This window comes from Convolutriloba macropyga, chromosome 5 (genome assembly GCF_964194025.1).
Source record: "Convolutriloba macropyga chromosome 5, txConMacr16.3, whole genome shotgun sequence".
Lineage (NCBI taxonomy): Eukaryota > Metazoa > Xenacoelomorpha > Acoela > Convolutidae > Convolutriloba > Convolutriloba macropyga.
In genome coordinates, this window is record NC_134472.1 from 15270384 (window position 1) to 15283690 (window position 13307).

General features: G+C 36.4%; 1 protein-coding gene across 1 annotated transcript; it reads left to right on the top strand.

Moving 5' to 3' along the window:
• Nucleotides 1-566: 566 nt before the first annotated feature.
• On the top strand, nt 567-12699 carry LOC142339831 (palmitoyltransferase ZDHHC21-like). The gene is made up of 4 exons (XM_075390126.1): nt 567-918; nt 2057-2132; nt 7443-7679; nt 11727-12699. Exons 1-4 carry the CDS (start codon nt 613-615, stop codon nt 11990-11992), a joined length of 885 nt encoding a protein of 294 aa, XP_075246241.1. The 5' UTR covers nt 567-612; the 3' UTR covers nt 11993-12699.
• Nucleotides 12700-13307: the final 608 nt, after the last annotated feature.

Below are 13307 nucleotides of genomic sequence, written 5' to 3' on the forward strand. Positions count from 1 at the left end.
TTACCGTTCTTTTATCGAACCGATAGTTCGATATGGTTTTTTTAATCTATGGATATAAAACACATCAAAGTTACGTCGTTTCTATATGGTGCAGAAAAAACTGCCTAAGTTGATTATTTTCAGAAATTAGAGAGAAAGTGTATCCTGCCTTTTCTCAGATTCTACTACCCTTAGTGTATACAATTTATACATTCTGGAATTAGTGAAATTTGTTTTGAAATCGGTCAACGCTAAGTTGCCTACTGGGTATCTGAACACTGAACAGCCTTTATGAGCTTGACGTGAAAGATTGACTTACTACGAGGTGCATCTCATCTGTCCTCTTCAAGAAAGCACGCCTGAATAAAGCCTCAGTTAAGCCTCATTGGCTGGAGAGGCAAATAATATGCACCCACTAAGCTAGGGGGCACAAACAGAAAAGATGCGAAAATTCTTGAATTGTAGGTCAGCACTGCTCCTGCTATGTTTTTGTCAACAGCATTTTTGTTGGGACCATATGACGTCACAACCACGGCTTCAATTCTGTTTTACTGTAAAAGATTTACGAAGCTGTTGCGGCTATTTTCTGGCGTTCTACCAACTATGTTTAATTAATGGTTTTTTCAGAATGACATGACACGGTACTCTCGGAGGATCAAAGTTTGTTTGGGTTATGAGTGTGTAAAAAGGCCGATAACGGGATATTTTCAAGTTTGTTTTACTTATTTTTGGTGGGCTCTCCACATTTACCTCTTTTACTTTGTGTTCTTTGGCCCACGATTACAAAACGGGACTTTAAATGTTACCGACTGGATCACGATTGTTTTCTATCCGTCTTATGCCTTTGCTTCCTTCTTTTGCCTTCTGTCTCTTACAAGATGTGTTTTCACTTCACCCGGTGTTGTTGAATTTGGATATGAAGAATTGATTACAGAAGAGGCAAGTGCTAATGCAATATGTAAATAGGAGGCAAGTGCTAATGTAATATGTAATAGCAATCCTGTGATTATGCTTCGGCTTCCTCATAACCTCTGATCGCGTACTATGCTGCCATATAGCGAGCTATTATTGGACGTCTGTTTTTTGTCGAATCGATGACAAGCAGTGGTTTTCTTTAGGTTTTCTACATCAAGTCATTCACCTTAGGTCCATTTGGCTTGTTATTTTTTGTAAAAAATAATTTCTGATCAAAGCTACATTAGTATGTGTTTCTCTGGAAAGTATTTTAAAATGTTTTTGAGAACCTTAGAATGCGTTTTAAATGCAAAAGCGGCTCTTGTTTCTCATTTTTCAAGTTAATTTTTATTATCTTTTTATTATTATTTTCTTTTATTATTATATTATTATAATTATTATATTATATTATATTATTATTATATCTTTTTTATTATTTTAATTATTTTTATTATTATTATTGTCTTTTATTATTATATTATTATTATTATTATTATATTATTATATTATATTATTATTACTATATCTTGTTTATTATTTTAATTATTTTTATTGTCTTAGAATTATCTTAGAAGAAACTTTTTTGTAATCACTCTGTATGCTAACACACTCTCATTCAATCAAGAGGCATTGATTTTTTGTCAGTTTTTGACGAGAGATGTTTTCTAAATCTTGGATAATTGCAAATACAATAAAATTTATTCAAATATAATTGATTTAATTAACGAAGTTTGTTTTCTACTTCGATTTTTTTTATTGTTTTCAATTTTGAAATAAATGAAGATATTTTTTCTTTCTTTTTACGATTTTAAAAACCTCCACATTCTGGTACTTGGCAACTTTTTTTTTGGCGATTATCTTTGATTAAAATGACATGTCAGCAATTAGTTTAAAAAACAAGTTCTCTTTCTTCAGTCTGATTTTCTTTTCATTATCTAGTTGGTACTGCAGGTGTACAAAGATATCGCAGAAGGTATTTTTGCCAATCCGACAGCTATTTGTTTGTGTATTGAAATAGAATGTACATGGAGGATGTGTACAATATTATCCAATTGAAGAGAATAAATGTCTGACTTCAGAAATTGAAAAATAAGCTTGTATTCATTTAAATTGTTTGTTTTAGACTCACCGGGCATACTGTGAGTTCTGTGAGTTTATCAGGCCTCGACGTGCGCATCACTGTAAATACTGCGATGTCTGTAAGTAATTGTTTCTCAGAAAAACTCAGTTTCAATTGATGCTAAAGATTTCCTGCCTTCGTTTGAATGATGCATTTGGTCTCAAAATTGCAGCTTTAGAAATTTGAGTTTGACCGCAAAGTTAGAATGATCATATCTTAAAAAGGAATGTCGGTCAACAGGTTATCTACATTCTGAGAGCAGCCAACCTTTTTGACTTGTAATTTTATCTTTAAAATTAATTGACTTGTAATTTATACACCGTTGATGTTTTGAGAACAAAAAAACGAACTAGCCGTAGATAAATGGCAAACGAGTTTAGAAGGCGAGATGTTTCCGCCATTGAAATGTTTATCACATACTTTAAATTTTTGTACTTGTGAAAAAATGAAGTGTCTAATTGATCTTCAGTGAAACAATGCCCTATTCATAGCATAAACGTCGGCCAAAATACGAGTGGTTTTAGCATACCTATGTTGTTGTTGTTGTTGTTGTTGTTGTGACTTTTCGGCATCAAGCCGAGGGGATTGCTCCCATAGAAGTTTTGGTCTTGATTCCACTATTTTCTGCAATCGGAGCAATCACAGAAAATGGTCCATGTACACACTACTCTTTCGTTGAAGTTCAACATCAGACGGTCCCACATGAATGACAGAATACGTCTTTTGAGTCCCAAAGGCTGGGAAAAGTCTATCTCTTCAGGCAGATTGTTGGCAACTTTGGCAGTTCGAAAGTAAAAGTTCTCTCTGAATTTCTCGGTTCTCAGTTTTTGGAATTTTGAATAATCTGCTTTTAACTCTACCATATTGGTGTTCATAGGTTTCTATCAATGGAAGTGCGTTTTCTTTATCATGGTACAGTTTAGACAATAGAAGTAAATCATTGAGTTGCAAAAACATAGGAAGCGGAATTAATCTTAGGAATACCATGTTTTCAAAGTACGACGCATTCCTATAGCCCGTTATCCACTTCAACGCACGTTTGTGAAAGCATTCCTTTAGTCTCATACTTCCACGCGATGGGTGCCGAGTGCTTGAAGCAAAAGTAATCAAGGGTAGAATTAGGGATTTGTAAGCACAAATTTTTACTCTCGTTTCCATATTCTTCGATAAATTTCTTTCAGAAAACCAAAAGGTCGATTAGCTTTCGCAAGCCTAGACTCGGTGCTTTGCCGCTTTTAGGGTACCTGTAAGCTGCACTCCCAAGTCAGTCACCGTTGTGGATTGCTCTAATGTAGTGTTATTCATCGTAAGGCTGAGGGACTGTCACTTAAATGCTATATAACATTTTTCAGCAGCAAGTGACATTCTGTTCCTGGATACCCAAAGTGAGATTCTGTCATTTTCTTTTTGAATTTCTTGGTTACTTTTGTCAATAAACAAGAGCTTTGCGTCATCCGCATACAGATATGGGGTGCTAGATATCAAGGAAGTTGGCAAATCATTTATGAAGATGCAGAAGAGTAAGGGGCCCAAAATGGACCCCTGCGGAACACCACTTGATACTTGTAGAAGGTCCGACCTGACACCATCACATCTTACGAACTGTTTACGGTTACATAAATAGTCCCTGAGAAGACTAAGTACACACCCACCCACTCCAATTCTCCTTACTTTGATCAACAATTCAGCATGCGGGACCTTCTCGAATGCTTTTGAGAAGTCGGTGTATAAGGAATTAACCGAATTTGGGTTTCCTTCCAACGCAACTTGAACGTCGTTTAAGAAACAGAGCATGTTCGACACAACGGATCGTTTTTTCACATATCCATATTGACTGGTTGTTAAATGATCCAAGAACTGCGTTTCGATCGGATCATACATACATCGTTCGAGTACTTTCGAAACTATAGACAGCAATGTCACTGGTCTGTAATTTTTGATACTTGCTCTGCAGCCTTTTTTATGGATGGGCGACACAGCACCAATTTTCCAACAGTTCGGGATTTTTCCTAATCTTTTGATGTTCCTAAAGACTGCGCTCAAGAATAGACTGAGCGGTTCAGCCAGTTGCTTCAAGAAACAGGCGGGAATGTTATCTGGACCTCGAGATTTGAGACATCAAGGTTTGTTAAGATTGCTCTTATTCTTTTTGAGCTGACATCAAAATTCATTAGGGTTGGGTCCGGAAGGTCATCGGCTACCGTGTCTTCGGTCTTCTCAGAAAATACAGACTGAAAATACCTATTTAGCAGGTCTACTTTCTGTTGATTGGAATCGGCAGTCTCTTCCTCTAGAGAAAGTATTTGGGTAGAGTTACTGTTTTTCTAAGGCTCTTTAAGTGCTTGAAGATCACTTTCGTATCACGAGTGGTCACAAGTTTCTGTTGATACTGACACCTATCTTCTTCAAGTTCCAGTAACCTTTTTTCTAGTCTCAAAACTTTTCTTTTTCCGATAGCACTAAGCTGTTTCTTGCGTTGGGCTCGCCGAGCAGTGCTCAGCATCTTCATAGTATGAGAGGTCTCCCTGGAAAACCAGGGAGGCACAAGCTGTCTACGTTGAGTACGTTTGGGACAATGTTTCTCTATTAAGGATTAAATGTAATCATAAAACTCTTCAACCATGCGATCGATGTTAGTGAAGCATGTAGCCTCAAAAGGGAACAAGGTCATTTCTCGCCGCATCGCATCGTAATCGGCGTTGCAAAAGCTGAAATAATTGGAGACAGGGGTTTCGCGTTCTTCTGTGTTCTTTAATCGATATTATTATTGGTTGGTGATCTGAAACGTCAAACAGTTGTCTGAAGACAAGATCAATCTTGGCAGTCGTGTTTTCCACTTTCCGTTCAAACACAAGATCTAGTGTGTTCTTTCCACAAGTACTAAAGTCCACTATTTGGTGAAAGTTATGTCTTTCAAACATTTCAATCACCGATTGCTCGTACTCATCTGCACTGTGATTTAGGCTCCAGTTGACCTTTGGTGGGTTGAAGTCTCCGCAAATCAAACATGCGTATTGCTTGAATTCTTCAATAACTCTTTGCTTGAGTACCTGTTCAAAGTCAGCTAAAGTGTATATGTAGGCGCTACCTAGTGGAGGATTGTAGATGACACATACAAGATATTTCTTCAGTTGTATGTCAACGATAGTGAGAATACATCCACCCGGGAGATCGTCACTGATTCATTTTGCACTGATGATGCTCTGGATAGCTACCAAAACACCTCCGTGTTTGTTGACAGCTCTTTCACATCTGAGTAAGATATACCCAGGAAGCATAAGTTCTGAGTCTTCTATGTCTTCATTCCACCAAGTTTCCGTAACGATGACAATGGGGTATCTACAGGTCATCACAGCATTTGCAAACTTAGTTCGTATATCAAAATTCAAAAGACTACGAGCATTTACTAACATCAGATTCAAATTTTCTAGTCAATTGGATGGTTCTTGCAAATTGACTTTCGTACCGTTGTGAAGCAATTCAAAGTTTCTAATTTTGAGTTCAGTTGCAGGTGTTCCGTTCTCTATCATCTCACGTCTCTTCTTAAGACACATATTCTCTTTTTCGGATTCTGCCTTAGTTAGTGATTGAAGTACATAAAAACCGCGGTCAGAAAGTAGTTTCCATTTTTCTCTAGCTTTAGCTAAAATCCTCCGTGTGTCCCAACAGTTGGGAACAGTTACTAGAACTCTTGTTGGCTTCGAGCGTTCTTTATCAAAACTTCCAAGTCTTCTCACGTTTTCAACCGTCGGTGTTGACTTCAATTGTATCAAATATATCTTTTATGTTCTCATTTAGTGAAATCAAGTTCTCATCTTTTGTCTTTTCCAGGTATTCTGGAATTCCTTGAATTCTGAAGGTTTTCAAGATATTGTGATGTACTTCCTTCTGTTCGTCAGACGTTTTCTGCATATTCACAACTTAACTATCTTCTCTTCAAGGATTTTCTCCATGGATTTCTCAGTCTTCAAATCGCTGCCTGCAAGAGCAGCTTCGATTTTCTGATCGATCTGTTTGAGTAGGGAACTCTCCATCTTTTTCAGGCTTTCGTTGAGCTTGTCGTCAATTTTTCCTTCCACGTTCCCTTTTGTGCAGTTCTGGATGATTTGCTCTTTTTTCCCTTTATTCACGCATTCGTTACACAGGAGAGCACCTTTATGGCGTCCTCTTCCAATCCAGCACATTCCATGTTCATCTTCAATCCGTTTTGCATTTCATGTTTTGCATTTCCCTTTGGAGTTGCGAGACATTTTGCCCCACAATACTTCAGCCTATAAACCCAGCACGTGATACTAAGGCCCAGGTACTCAAACAGGTTCGAAGTAGCACAAGATGAGTTTTCAAGCTATATCAAATGATAAACTGAGAACCAAGAATTATTTGCTCTTAGTGATTTTTTGGTCGCGAAATGATTTTTCCCGACGAGCTTTTGATAGTCTTTTCTTTTTCTGGGCAAAGCGATTCAATTCACCATTGACTCTCTTCACAGCTGCTAACGTTCGAAGTTCGTGCAGAGGTTTCTGATGCAACTGAAGATACTCTGTCAGGTTTTCAGGATGGTTAGATTTTTGCTTCGGCAGAATTTCACGAACAATGTTTGCTACTTGGAAACCTTGGGTTCTCAAGGTTTTGATATGATCCCAAATATCTGGAGCACCTTCACGGGTGCAATGGACGACCCGTTGTATCTGATTGCCAAATGACAATAAGATCTTCCTCAATCTTTCTGGCGACACCTGAGTAAAGTTGTTACTTCTATGTTGAGTCAGCGAATTATTGAGCGTATCGTGCCAGATAATAATGTCCGTACGACGTCGCAGAGATCTCCGGAGTATGAACTGAGCAGTTTTCCGTTTGTTGTTCTTTTTCTGATTGAAGCACAAACCGGGTATGGCAAGGATGTGACGATTTAGTCTTTTTCGGATAAACCAGGTTAAAGATCGAATCGCATGCGACAATGAACTTGCACCAAGGATAAACATTTAGGGGATAACCACGGCTATCCCAGAACAGTCTATCTGAAAAACACTATTTAATAAACATGAACAGTCTATCTGAAAAAATAAACAGTCTATCTGAAAAACACTATTTAAAAAACACTTGGTTATACAGCTTAACCAAGATGTACCATCGAAGAGTTTTGATTTAGCAGATAAACAGTGCCGAAAATCAAAATGGTTTTAAAACTTACTGTTTTAAAAAGGGAATATAAATCGGGCAATTTACAAAAAGATAGGATTGAAGTTGCGAAATGTGAAGTTCATGCAAGGGTTCCTTAGGTTTTTGGGAATATTTTGCTTGCTCTTGGAAATTGTTACTTTTTTAGAGTTAATTTTTCTTTCAAAACAGTGAACCGCACTACCCAATCCTAAAATTGTTAATTGATTAGGTATTCGGAAGTTTGACCACCACTGTCCGTGGATCAACAATTGCGTGGGAGAAGACAACATGTGGCTCTTTATCCTGCTCACATTCTATGCCACTTGGCAGACCTCAATCACAGTCGCTACAAATCTCTATTACTTCTACTATCGGCTGTATCCAACAAATGATGAGTTACAGACGATGGAGGGGTTTTGTGCTCGGTACCAATTCTGGATCTTCATGTTTGATTTGTTGATTACAGGTATCAATTGTTGTGTTTAACAGCTCTCAAAGCAACCTTTTAGTGGAATAGGGGCGGTAGTTGTCTTAAATGATCTAAAAAATTTTATTCAAATCTTGATTTAAAACCACCGTGTTACCTTTTTCATTCCTCTCAAATTATGGTCTTTATTTTGCATAGGATGCCCTTTGATGTTTGACGGAAATACTTTCAAAGAATTTATACATGTATATTGGAGACTTGCCTCCCAGGAGTTGATCGATTACACGTTTTACTGGATGTACTTTTTTAATTGCTCTTGAACGAAGTTCAAAACAATTATTGTAAACGTGTTGGTCTTTTTTATGCAAATTTTCCTTGACAATTTTGCGCTTTTCTTCTGGAATATTCTTAGGCTTTTCAAGTTAACTTTTTCACGCTTTCGTTCTTCATTTTTTAGTGATCTCTATTGATCTCACTCCGAAGTAAAGCTTGTTGCTAAAATAAAATCGATTGCACAAAAGCAAAAAGGGGTCTGATAGCCGAGTGGACAGCGCTTCTGCTTTCATTCTTCATTTTTAGTGATCTCTATTGATCTCACTCCGAAGTAAAACTTGTTGCTAAAATAATATCGATTGCAGCAAAGCAAATGGGCCTAATAGCCGAGTGGACAGTGCTTCTGCTCAGGGAGCGGGAGGTCAATACTTCGAATCCTGGCATGATAAACTGTTTTTGCACCCGTAAAGAAAAATTTATCTAGGCTACAGCCCCTGAATTAAATTGCCTCGCCTGTCGTTCAAGAGCAATTCTTCCGACATTTGTCGGTTTATGTTTAATTAGTAGCCGCGAAGTGATAGTGGCTATTATTGATGACATCGTGCTTTTTTACAATTGAAAGAATTTGATTGCAATTCAAAAAATTTCAATTGTTTTGGGCGGCGGTCTTTTTTAAGATCTGTTCACACATTTTCATGAGTTTTGAAGTCCAATTGGAGTAGTGATTTTGGTCATGACGAAATAGGAAGTAGAGGGAAAAAGCGAGTGGTTTTGTGGCGTGAAGTTTGTTCGCTCTCTAGTTTTAAAGTAGCGTGAGAAAACGGTGTGTGAACAAAAATTCGCTTTCTCGCTAGTGGTTTTTTGTTCACATGCGGCAATTTCACTTTGATTTTTACCGTTTTTCGATTGTTTGGATAGGATTTTTTTCTCAATGAATTTCCCAATTCATTCATAGTTCATTCTAGGCCTAGGGTTTTGTTTGAACCAAATTTCCCTTTCTCGCTTTTGGGTTTTGTTCACACGTGGCATTTTGACATTGATTTTTCTGTTTTTTGTGATAGTTTTCCCAATTCTATCGTACGTTTTAGGTCGTTTTTTATTTAGTGAAAATTCTTTGAAGTGTACGTCAGGACTTGTCCTGCTATGTTTTTTACAATTCAAAGAATTTGTATTGTATTGGGGCTCTGTCTTTTTATTAAGATCTGTTCACACATTTTCATGATTTTTGAAGTCAAATTCTAGTAGTGATTTTGGTCACGCCGAAACAGGAAGTGGAGAGAAAAAGCGAGTGGTTTTGCGGTGTGAAAATTTTTTTCTCTAAACTTAAAGTAGGGTGAGAAAACGGTGTTTGAACAAAAATTCGCATTCTCGCTAGTGGTTTTTTGTTCACATTCGGCAATTTCTTTAATTTTTACTGTTTTTTCGTTTTTTTGGATCGGATTTTTTTCTAAATGTTTTTCCTAATCCATTCATAGTCCCTAGTAGGTCTAATTTTCTGTTTAGTCAATGAAAACATAGCAGGACAAGTCCTGACGTAAATTCAAAGTTACGTCAGGACTTGTCCTGCTATGTTTTTTTAAGATGTGTTCACACATTTTTCAATGACTTTGATCTTTCAGAATGGGATAATCAGGTAAAGTCCAGTGGGTATTCAGTTTTATTGGAGGCCCAAAGTGTACGTTAGTAGTCCCTAAGGTGCGTAGAGTGGTGCAGCTGCTGGGATGGCCTCAATTTAAGGTTAAAAGGTCATTTTTAGGAGTTTTCGGGCTCAAATGGTGCAACTTTTTATGTTTTCTGTAATTTTTTTAAGTTTTTTGTTTGCTTAGTCTCAGGTTGAAGTTTTTAGAAATTGATGAAGGCCTTTCGCGAGACAAAATTACTTGTTATGACTTTTATTGAGCTATATGTTTTGGCACTACAAACATAAATACGCAAAATAATACTAATTTTTGCAATTCTCTCAAGTTTTCTCAAGAAAATTTTTAAAATTTTTGAATTTTTCCAGCTTCAGGGGGTCAATGAGGTTTAATAATTGGACACTGTATAGTGTCTAGTAACAATGGATTGGTTTTCAACTTTTTAATATCTGGAATTTTAGCATTTTTTTTGATAAAATCTGATTTTTTAAGGTTTCCAAGTTTTTTTTGTCATTTTTTGATAATTGTCCATTATCAAGTCCCAAGAAACCTATTCCACGGTTTGTTAGTATTAATTCATTTGTTTTCAACAATTTAAACTTTCTAATTTTAAAAATTTCTCATAAAATTTGCAATTTTTTTAAGGTTTTTCAAAACATTTGTCTTTTCAGTTTTTCTTGCCTAAGTAGCCAGATAACCTCATGCAGGGTTTGATGGTATGCTATTAAATAATTATTAGGGGCAATTTAATGGTTTTCAACATTTTAATAGGACGACTTTCTATTTTTTGAAATTTGAATTTATAAAAATCATTGTCTATCGATCTTCGAACCAATTAAATTTTTAAGGCTTGGAATTGGGTTACTGGATAGCCTCTAGAGAGAGAAATGATTCTTAAGATATTAATATCACAATTTTCAGCAACTTTTCTTTAAATTTCGCAATTGATGTAAATTTTTTGGTCGTATTCAAGTTAATCGATCTTCAAGGGCCGATGAGTTTTTTTCAGGCCTTGCAGATATAATACTGCAACAATTGCAGAAAAAATTGGTTTTGAACATATTCTTGAAATAGGTATATTTAAAGGGATCAGTTTTTGCCTTCGGGGTAAAAGCTTCAAAGTTTTAGCAATGATATTTTTGTTTAGTTTGTTTGATTGTTTCTCAATTTTTGAGATGATTTTGTTTGTGTTTTGGCTGGCATTGTTCTATTGATCTGCTGGTCAGGTAGAGTACTTCTAAGTTTTCCATTCAATTCTTTGCATTGCATTTCAGGACTTGTCCTGCTATGTTTTTTAATTCGTATCCATTGATGATTCTAGCGACCTGACTTTTTGGAATTGAGTTTTTCAATTTCATGACTTCTTCTTTGCAGTTAAAATTTGTTCACGTGACATCATTTTTTTCTGCTTTTAGGTTAATTGCGTTACTTACCTCTCAAAAAATGACTTCCGAACTCCCCTAATATGTTTTAAGTTGTATTTAATATTTTTAAGATCAATAGTGTGCATCTAAGTAGTGCCAAACGTAGATGCTATAATTCTTGAGTATTAGAGTTTTGAGTTCTTGATTTCGATGACTAATTTTAAAAAAGCTCTATTAGGGCTTTTTCCTTATAGAGCGAGCGTATGCGTCTCATGAAAATGGCAGTCCGAATCTAACCCAAAAAGTCTAGTGGTCTATTAAAGGACTGGTTGTCAATCTGCCTATCTTATTTCTTTAGTTTTTTCATTCCCATGAAAGGCCACAAGCGTCTATCGCGGCTATTTTCCGGCAATTTGCCGGCTGTTTGAATTACAGCGGTATTTGCTGATCAATTTTGAAGTTCATATTTATGAGCAAATGGTGTCAGACGCTTTTGTCCGTTGTTGTAAATAGTCCTCTGCAAGATGCTGGAACTACTTTGGCTATTACTGCTTCCAAAAATTGAAAATGAGATTGATGTTTTGCAGGCCCTGGCGTCTATTAACATCGGGAAAAAGCCTATCCTTCTATGAGATTTTTACTTGTCCTTAACAAATATTTTGAATGCTACATTTTTGTTGTTGAGGACTTACAGCTGATGTTGATGGGCGTAGGTAGTCCAGTAGATGTCTATTTTCAAGGTGTATAGTTTTGGAACAAAAGTTGAGCGCAGCTATTGAGACTAAGTTGTAGGAAATTAATTGTTTGTTTAGGTTTGTTTCTGGTTGCAATAACTTCAACTTGGTGCATGCAGATCATGTTTGCCAAGTCTGATTTGACAAAATTCCAGTCACAAGTGGACCCTCTCTTCTACGAATACTTGAGGAGAATGAAACTGAAGACAGCACACACCGCATTGTCTGAGTTGTTCGGAACTAAAAGTGTGCTAATGTGGTTTTTCATGCCTCTCAAAAGACACAGAGTAGTTCCTCAGTTAATATACGAGTACGCACCTGGGATGCAACCTAACGTGCTTTAGACAAACGTCAAAAACTTTGATAAAATCTGGAACTTTTCATAAGTTGCTGTAGAGACCTACGCATCTTAAACAACCCCAACCCACCACCTTCGCATCGTATTCCAGTGTTGATAAACAACAGAATTTTAAAAGTGATTATTGCTGATTTTATGCAATGAGATAAAATATCTGATTGCCCTAAATTCATGAATATTGGAATACTTGAAGGGATTTTTCTCTAGGTGAGTGCTGTGAAACAGTTTCTATCGCTTTCTAAATAGAAACCTGGTTGATAGAAAGTGCACAAGCCTTGAAAAGGCTAGCACTGTAACGCCTTTACCCAGACTGTGCAATTACAAACTACGTATGTCTAATTTGTTCGCAGTATGTTATTTCGATCACTTTCTTCCCTAAAAATGAGTGTTTCATTTCACTTGCTAAAGATGTACTATCGAAAATTGTGCCACTCACTACTGAGCTGCCTTATCCTCTGCTTCTAAAAAGCTTCAAAATTCTTTCAAATAGATAAATATCTATCCAACTTTCTTGATTATATTACTATTGATTGTTGTGTTTACTCCTTTTTGATTAACTTTAGAAATTGTTCTGCATATCAAAGATTTTATCTGGCTGTTTATTTAAAAGTGCCTTTTATTAATGTTTGCATTTTAATAATGTTTTACCTCAATATTGAATATCAAGTTTTAATTAGAATTTATTATAACCTAGTTTTTCGATGCAGAACAACACTGAAAATAGTGGACAGGTAATCACTGATATCCTTCACCAATACTACGTGAATGAAGCAAAAATGCAACAAGGTGACCATCTGAAAACAGCTAGCCGCGGACAAAGCCGCCACCGACAACCAAAACTTAGTTCCTGGAAACGCGCTTTCAAACTGCAGTGCACGTTTTAAAATGACAAAAACTGCAGTGTCAGAAGTTAAAATGCCAGAAGTTTTTACATACGTAGCCAGAAGTTGACCTTCATGAACTTCGCGGTTCACCATAATCGCCAGAAATTCAGTGAAAAGCAGTGTCACGTAACCTATATACATCAATTTTGGGATTGTATGCGATATTTTATTAATAGCCGCACAGCGATAGCTGGGGCTATTATTGGCCTTCTCTTGGTTTTTTACAATTCAAAGAATTTGAATTGTATTGGGGCGCTGTCTTTTTTTTTAAGATCTGTTCACACATTTTCATGATTTTTGAAGTCAAATTGGAGTAGTGATTTTGGTCACGCCGAAACAGGAAATGGAGCGAAAAAGCGAGTGGTTTTGCGGCGTGAAATTTTTCACTCTAATTTTAAAGTAGAGTGAGAATACGGT